Consider the following 9,348-nt stretch of genomic DNA (forward strand, 5'->3'; position numbering starts at 1 on the left):
AGCTGTTCATCACTTCTTAGTTTAGTTTTGGTGGTTCCCATGCCTTTAGATATCCGTCCCTTTCTTTTAGGGTTTCAAATTTAGTAGCATATAGGTTTTTAAAGTATTCCCTTATAATGTTCTAGATCTTTTTCAAAAAGACAGAAATGGAGGGAGAACTTCCAAATTCCTTCTATGAAGCCAGCATCACTCTGATACCAAAGCCAGGTAAAGATAGAACCAAAAAAGAAAACTATAGTATCTTTAATGAATATAGATGCAAAAATTCTCAACAAAGTACTTGCAAACCGCATGCAGACACACATCAAAAAGATCATCCACCATGATCAAGTCGGCTTTATTCCAGAGTTGCAGGAATGTTCAATATAAGTCAATAAACATCATAAATCATATAAATGGACTCAAAGACAAGAACCATATCGTCATCTCAATAGATGTAGAGAAGTCCTTTGGCAAAATTCAACATACAGTTATATTCAAAGTCCTAGAGAGTATTAGACTGGAGGGAACATACTTCAACATAATTAAAGCTATATACAACAAACCCATAGCCAACATCTTCAATATAAGTCAATAAACATCATAAATCATATAAATGGACTCAAAGACAAGAACCATATCGTCATCTCAATAGATGTAGAGAAGTCCTTTGGCAAAATTCAACATACAGTTATATTCAAAGTCCTAGAGAGTATTAGACTGGAGGGAACATACTTCAACATAATTAAAGCTATATACAACAAACCCATAGCCAACATCATTTTAACTGGAGAAAACCTGGAAGCATTCCCATTAAAATCAGGAACCAGACAATATAGTGCTTGAAACTCTTGCAAGAGCAATAAGACAAGAGCAGGAAATTAAAGGAGTAATAATTGGAAAAGAAGAGGTCAAATTATCCCTTTTTGCAGACGATATGATATTATAGCTAAGAGATGCCAAATATTCCACCAGAAAACTCCTGAAACTGTTATAAGAAAACATTGACAATAACCTACAAGATATAGGTACAGGAAAGGATTTTCTAAACTGGACATCAATTGCTCAGGAAACAAGGTCAAGCATCAACAAATGGGACCTCATTAAAATTAGAAGCTTCTGTACATCAAAAGAGGCAACCAAGGAAGTAAGAGAAAATCACAGAATGGGAGAAAATCTTCACCAGCACACCTGACAGAGGTTTAACATCCAGAATATATAATGAACTCAAAAAACATAGAATCAAGAAAGGAAGTAACCCAATTAAAAAATGGGTTAAAGAGCTGAACAGAGAGTTCTCAAAAGAAGAAATAAAGATGGCTAAGAAGCATCTTAAAAGGTGTTCAACATCATTAGTAATTAGGGAAATGCAAATGAAAACCACTTTAAGATTTCATCTTACCCCATCAGACTAGCTAAGGTCAAGAGAACAAATGATACCAAATAAAAATAAATTGGTTAATCTAGCCAGGCATGGTGATGCATGCCTTTAATCCCAGCACTCGGGAGGCAGAGGCAGGCAGATCTCTGTGAGTTCAAGGCCAGCCTGGTCTACATAGTGAGTTCCAGGACAGCTGGGGCTACAGGGAGACCCTGTCTCAAAAAGATCTAAATAAATAAATAAATAAATAAATTGGTTAATCTGGACCAACTGTATGGTCTTAAACACCCAAAAAGAAAGTATAACCAAAGATTAAAGTGATCAGTATAATTCTTTAAGAGTCCATGTGTATAGCTAAAGGCTACATAACAAGAAACAATGCCAGACAGGAGATACCTTCCTTTGAGCTATTGGCCAGGATAGCCCAAGAGACTCCCGGACAGCAACCCAGCATAGAACTGGAAAAATGAACAGCAGACCCTAATCTTATCTAAAGGAATGTTGGCAACTGATTGCTACTAGATGAGGAAGAGCTGATCTTCCTAAAACATGGAACTCTAGATAGGCTGACTAGACTCAGCGGATAGACTTGCACTGGGTAAGGGCTGGGGGCACTGATAACACAGTGGACAGGAACAGGGATGACAGAGTATATGGGTTCCAGTTGCAGGGGAGGTATGGGAGGGTGTCATTTGGGATGCAGGTATAAAGATGAGTCATTCGTTTGGGATGTTCTATATGAAATACACACACACAAAAAATCTATAAATAAAAAATATTTAAAAAAAGAAAAAAAGGACACAAAGTTGGTAGCGGTGGGATGGATCTGGGAGGCGCAGGGGGTAAATGTAATCAAATCACACCATATGCAGGTATGAAAGTTTCAAAGAATTAATAAAAATATTGTACTAAAAAACTAAAGTGAAAAAGGGAGGAATAATTCTGGAATCGGACATTTCCTGGGTTACATATCCATATTAGCAACCCACTCAGCATCTGAGCGCAGTGGGGAAACAAGGGCAGAAAAGGGAAAGGAAGCTGGTTACCTGTTCATGCTCTTTCCATGGAGGCCGGATACTGCATTCTGCATTGCACAGCATAGTAGACATTCGGATTTCTACCTGTGGATTTACTTCTGCCATAGGCAGAATGATTTTCTCGTTAATATTCTGTTTCTGGGACTTCTGTTTTTCAGACAACGAAATGTTCTGTCACCACCATAGAGAAGTGAACAGAACTGTGAGTAAGCATGATTTTGCTTTTCCTTCTGACTTCTGTTTCTCTCTCAGCTTGAATTGAGAAATACAATCATCCCCCAATATCCATGGGGAATTAGTTCCAGCCTCACTTAAATCAGTGAATGGTCCAGTCACTGATACAAAATGGCCCAGTGTTTGGAGATTATCTATCTACACCTCCCCATATACTTCAAATAATTTTGATTACTTCTAATACCTAATGCAGTATAACTGCTATGTAAATAGTAGTTACATTATATTGTTTAGTGAATAACAACAAAAACAAAGATGTATTCATTACTTTTCTCATTGCTGTGACTACATACCTGACAAGAAACTACTGAAGAAAAGGGAAGTCTACTTTGATCAGTGGTTTGAGGGGATGCAGTCCACCATGGAGGCAGCCATCGCCATGGCAGTGGGAGTGTGTGGCAGCTGTTTGCTCACAACTCAGTAGAACAGGAAGCAGAGATGAAACGGGAAGAAGCGCCAAGCTATAAACCTCAAGGCCCACTTCCAGTGACCCACTTCCTCCAGCTAGCTCCCACCCACAGCCTCCATGAACAGCACTGCCATGGAGGAACCAAGTGTTCAAACACAAGAGCCTGTGTGGGCCGTTTCACATTTAAACCCTAGCAAAGACTGCACAGATGTATATTTATTGCCTGCTAAGCCTACTTAGAGCCTATTTTCCTACTTGTGGAGAAAGCAGTAGCAAAGGAGTAATGAGGGAAATGGCAGGAAAGCCACAGTTGATGCTTCCGCTTCAGACCTGCCCCTCTGAGGACCTCTGTTGTCCAGAGGTAGGGTGCTGTGGCTGTCCGCCCAGCTCTGTCTGGATGGACAGTTTGTGGAAGAGACTTGGGTTCTAGATAAGAGGTGTGACAGGTTGTATGGACTCCAGGGACTTACTCAAGATCCCCCACTGTCGTAGATAGCTCCAATTGTTTTAGTTCCTGACCTACACATTAGAGGACATTAAAGCATTTAATCTCTAGCCTTCAAATGTGGAAATCTCTGGAAAACCCACACACAGCCTTACATTTCTGACAAATACTCATATTTTCCATATTACAAAATATGTATTTCAAACATTCGTATTTCTGCTATTTTATATTTTAAAGCTCTTCATTTGAGTTTTCTATTCTGCATGTTTTTTACAGTGTCATTTCACCAAGACAGGTTAGCACAGCAAAGCTCCATATTCTGTGTGGATCTGTTTTCCCTGAAACATTCCAAGAAGCACACCACGACTCTGCCTGGGTGGGAACATACATGCTATCCCGTTTCACTGCTCAGCAGCTCCTCTGGATTTGTTTGAGTCTTTGGATTAAAACTAGCTACTAGGTGAACCCAATGGTGCCCACATCTGTTTTCCCAGCCTCTCCCAGGGGTCTTGTTGACATGACAACTAAAAGGATGTGTACTTCTCTGTTATCTCAATAGGTAAATGTGATGTGGGACAATACAGTGGTGGTGGCTGAAAGCGTTGCTTACAAATGCACTGCTGATTTTACAACCTATATCTGTTTTTCTAATATTTTATTTTTTATTTTATGTGTATGAATGTGTTGCCTGCATGTATGTGAGTGCACCCGTGTCATGCAATGCAGCGGAGGTCTGAAGAGGGCTTCAGATTCCCCTGGAACTGGAGTTAAGGACGGTTTGTAGCTGTCATGTGAGTGCTGGGAATAGAACCTGGGTCCTCTGCAAGAGCAATCAGTGCTCTTAACCACTGAGCCATCTCTCCAGCCCCACAACCTGTATCTGTTTTTGCACTTATTTACTTACTTATTTATTTATTGTGTGTGGATGTGTATGGGTGCACTCATGCCTCATCCAGCATGCATGTGGAAGTCAGAAGACAACTTGTGGGAGTCAGTTCTCTCCTTCTACCATGTGGGTTCTGGGGACTGAACTCAGGTCCCTAGGCTTAGTGGCAAGTGCCTTTATCTGCTGAGCCATCTTGCCAGCCCTTACATCGTAAATCTTAAGAATGGCTTTTGCTTATATAATAGTTGCTATAAAACTATATGCTTTACTTACAAAATATTAAAATCCACTTTTTAGTGTTAAAAAACATAAAAAGGAAAATTATCTGTGCATATTCAGTACAGACAGTTATTTCTCTTCCAAATGTTTTCAACTCATAGTTGTGACTGTAACCATGGAACCCAGAGAAACAAGGAGGCAACTGTACCCACTGTTGTATTAATTAATGCATGAAAGATGATTAAATAGTCTTAGTGCACATGGAAGCTTATGGTTAGGTGACATTTCTACTAAGCTTATTATTATTATTATTTTTAAGTATGTGTGTGTCCATGTGTGTGTATGTGCATGTGAACACAGGTGCCTGTGGAATGTGGCAGGGGGGCATCCCCCTGGAGCTGCAGTTACAGGAGGTTATGAGCTTCTGAGCTGCCAGACACGAGTGCTGAGAACTGAACTCAGGTCCTCAGCAAGAGCAGTATAGTAAGTGCTAACCACCAAGCCGTCTGTCCAGCCATTCTAAGCTCGTTCTTACAGTACTACTTCACTCGTTGTTGAGCACAAAGACGGTGTCTATTTCAGTCCTGGAGCAATCATGCAATCTTTTGCTTTGTTTCCTAAGTAATACTGCATAGGAAGTCCATGCTCATAAAACCAGAAATGTGGTTACAATTTACAGTTATTAAGATATTCAGCTGTGATCAATCAGCTGATCTTTTTGCAATAAGCAATGATTAAGAAATACGTAGTTGAGGGGCTGGAGAAATGGCTCAGTAGTGAATAAGAGCACTGGCTGCTCTTGCAGAGGACCCTGGTTCGATTCCCAGCACCCACATAGTGGCTAACAGGAATCTGATGCCTACTTCTGATCTCTGCAGGCACTGCATGATATGGGTGCACTTATGGACATGGAGGCAATACACTCATACACATAAAATAAAAATAATAAATAAAATATTTAAAAAAGAAAGACATTGTAGGGCTATGAGTCTGGAGCAGCACAGGGTTAATTAAACCTCTTCCTGGGGTGACAGGCTTGGAGCAGGAGCTAGTGAAAGAGAAGGGGCACAATGTGGAGTCAGAAGGGAGGTTGCTGCGTTTGTGCAAGCTGGTTGAGGGGAAGCTGCAGACCTTAGGAAGCAGTGCTTCTGAGGTCAGACAGATTTGGGTCCTGTGGAATGATGGGCGGTTCCAGCTTTCTTGGAAAAAGCCGTCATGTGGTGTAGCACATGAATATATGAGTTCACCAAAATGATACAGGCGAATCAGAGAACTTCAAAATAACTTTGAGTCAGTAACTCTGAATATTCCAGCTGCTCATTTTAGAATTCTGTTGAGCATAGCACCCCAGTTCCAAAGCCACAAGTTCTGAAAATAATCCTAGGGTTCATGTTTGGCTCATCCATAAGACGATAGTCATAAGTACAAAATGTTCGAATCTCAGCACCCACATGGCAGCTAACAACTGTTTGTAACTCCAGGTCCAGGGGATCCAACAGCCTTTTCTGTCCTCCGTGGGCATTGCACGACACAGGTGCACTTACATGCAGGCATAATACTTATACACATAAAATAAAAATTATAAATAAAATATATTTTTTTAAATGTGATGGAATCGAAAAGCACAGGCCTTGGGCCCCTCTCTTCCTACTACCAACTAATCTGGACACCATTTCTGCTGTGCATTACTAAAACCAATAGACTAGGCCAGTAAGCTGGAAACTGAGGCAGTTTCCATGTTACAGTCTGGAGGCAAAGTTCCTTCTTGTCTGGGAAACTGGTTTTTCTCTCAAGGCCTAAAGACTTCACCTGATTGGAGGAAAGGAACCTATATTTTAGATGTAATTTGCTTTACTTAAAATTGACTTATGGCATATGCTAATTACACCTAAAAACTTCACAATCACAGCTAGACTGTGACTGTGGCATTTGATCGGACAATGGGCATCACAGACTTACTTGCCACAAATTAACCAAAAGATGAGGAGACTGTCTTGACCACACAGTTGGCTAGTCAGTCAGCTTTTCAGAACTCTGAGAGCCTTTAAAAACAGAAGTAATCATCTGTTATCTGGTCACTGGAGAGGGCCACAGGCTGGGCTCAATCTAACATCTGTGCATGCCCGAACCTGACTCTCAAGATTTGCGTATGCACAGAGTTTTGTTTAGTTCAGCAGGGTTCTTATTTTGGTTCTTTGTTGCTGTTGTTTTGTTTTTGAGACAGGGCTTCATCTTGTAGTTCAGGCTGGCCAGAACTCATTTATATAACCCAGACTAGTCTCTGTCTTATGGCAGCCTTCCTGCTTCAGCCTCCTGAGTTTATATGTGTGAGACATCATGCCCAGCTATCTAGTGGATTTTTTGATACAAGCCTTCTGCTTATACATAGCTTATATAAGAGGTATCAATAATGCATGAATGTTCAGAGAGGGTGAAAAAGACTTTAGACTGGGGATGATCAGAGGAGAGTTTTCATGGACAGGGTTTATTAGAACCGGACAGAAATGGAAATGACAGGTTCTAGATAAAGGGGACACTAGGAAAAACAGAAAGACTTGAGAGCATTCAGCGTGGGCAGGAAGGGCCAGAGATCCTGATTTGGATAGAAAGCCAGCTGTGCAGTAATGGGCAAAGACCGCATTGTGGCCATGAAGTCCAGATATAGGAAGGAGATTACTTACTAGGTCAGGTCCTTGAGGGAAAGAGCAGTCATGCTCAGCATGAGAACCGAGGCAGGTTTTATGAAGGTGCTATTTACAGAGGTGTGTGTTGTGTTAAAGGAGACCAGGGAATTCTAAGTTCCCCAAGAGGGAGAAGACAGAAAGTTGTTGGGTTGCCAGAACTCTGGTTAGATCAGCAGTAGGAATGGACCACCTAGCAAGAGCTGTGGGTGGCCTTTAACAGAGGAACAAAGCCAAGCTGCAACCTGAGAGCCTGCTGAAGAATAAACACCTGTGTTAGAGTTCTCTAGAGGAATAGAGCTGATAGAATAAATATATATTAAAAGGGGGTTTATTGGATTGAATTATGTGATATGGTCTTGGTAGTTTAATAATGGCTGTCTCACATGGGAGAGGCTGAGAATACCATAATTGCTTGGTCCACAAGGCTAGATGTCTCAACAGCCCCAATATGGTGCTGATGGCCTGGAGGATTCCTGGAAAGCTGCTGGTCTTCAGTCCATGTAGGAAGTTTGAAGCTAAGTACTAATATCAATGAAAGAGGACAGCAGTGGCAACAACAGAGTAGATGAACTTGCCAGCAAGAGTGAAGGTGAGCAGGCAAAAAGGCTGCCACCAAGAGGTGCTGCCCACATGTAGGGTGGGTATTCCCACTTCAGATAATCTGATCAAGAAAATCCTTCCCAGGAGTGCTGAGTGGCTTGCTTTTGATTCCAGACCCAGTAAAGTTGACAACCAAGATTAACATCACAGCCAGGCATGGTGGCTGATGCCTTTAATTGCAGCACTTGGCAGAGGGGTGGAGGGGGCAGAGGCAGAGGAGGCAGAGGTAGAGGCAGAGGCATCTCTGTGAGTCTGAGGCCAGCCTAGTCTACATAGCAAATTCCAGACTAGCCAGGGTTATACAGTGAGACTCTATCTCAGGTTGATAGATGATAGATTGATAGATGATAGATAGATAGATAGATAGATAGATAGATAGATAGATAGATAGATAGATAAATAGATGATAGATAGATAATAGATAGATGATAGATAGATAGATAGTTGATAGAAGCTAGATAGTTGATAGATAGAAGCTAGATAGATGATAGATGATAGATAGATGATAGATGATAGATAAAGTGGACGGGAGAGAAGGAAATGAAAGAGGAGGAGGAGGAAAAAAGGAAAGAGAAGGAAGGAAGCAAGGGAGGGAGGAAGGAAGAAAGAAAGATGAGTCATCAGAAGACTCTGCCTCACCTGTGCCCACAGCAATCTCCTGCACTCACTAGACTGATCAACTGCAGTAGTGCAGACCACAATGTCATCCTCCTGAGAGATGGACAACAAAGAATGAAAGATTCAGAACAGGAGACCCCTGTGAAGCGTTCCAGCGTGGTATAGCTGCCTGTGTCCATAGACTGGACAGAGGGGCTCCTACAGTAGTAGCTCTGGGAAGAGACTTAGACTAGGGCGTGGAAGAGTAGAGTGAAAGGCTTTGAACCATGCTTGTTCCAGATACATGTAATTATCTCTGAAGTAGTTTCTTACTCCAATCTGTTTTGAGGGGTTATGTATTTTCTAATCAGAACAGTGATTTTTTTTCTCTCTCTCTTTTGTGGTCTTTTCCCAGATCTGACCCCGTGGTCTTGGGAGCTGGGGTGACCTGATGAAGCACCCTCAGGAAGGAGGCTTCTGGACTCTGAGTGAGGATCCCTGCAGAAACTGCTCTTTATACTTTTTGAATGCCTTAGATGACTCAGCACTTTCATCAGGAGCCTGCAAGACTGACAGCGCCTGGTCATGGGGTGCTTGGGGGAGACCAGCAGCTCTCCTTTCCAGCTCCAGACTCTCTGAACCAGCACTATTGCACTTCAGTGACCCCTGAGATCCTGGACTCCAGTGAGTGGCCTGAGGCCCCTCCTTGCCGTGGGGTAAAAGTGAAGGGAATTGTTTTCCCCAAGCTTTCCAAAGTGAGATGTGGAAATTTCCAGTCACTGGAACAGACAGATTGCCAACAGAGTTATTTATATCTATCATTTCCTCTGAAGGCCGGAAGCAACAGGCAGGGCTTTGTTAAGCAAAGTCATGACTG

The 9,348-nt window shown here is 41.9% G+C and overlaps 1 protein-coding gene across 1 annotated transcript in view; it reads left to right on the plus strand.

Annotated features, from left to right (window-relative positions):
• Pdcd1lg2 (programmed cell death 1 ligand 2) overlaps positions 1-8,936 on the plus strand; it is a 39,957-nt gene extending 31,021 nt beyond the window's left edge. Inside the window, exons 5-6 of the mRNA XM_017802734.1 lie at positions 2,556-2,599; positions 8,887-8,936. Coding sequence (XP_017658223.1) covers positions 2,556-2,583 — 28 coding nt within the window. The 3' untranslated portion in view covers positions 2,584-2,599; positions 8,887-8,936. The remainder of the gene's footprint in view (positions 1-2,555; positions 2,600-8,886) is intronic.
• Positions 8,937-9,348: the final 412 nt, after the last annotated feature.

Source organism: Nannospalax galili, unplaced genomic scaffold (genome assembly GCF_000622305.1).
Source record: "Nannospalax galili isolate Female #2095 unplaced genomic scaffold, S.galili_v1.0 scaffold86, whole genome shotgun sequence".
Classification (NCBI taxonomy): domain Eukaryota; kingdom Metazoa; phylum Chordata; class Mammalia; order Rodentia; family Spalacidae; genus Nannospalax; species Nannospalax galili.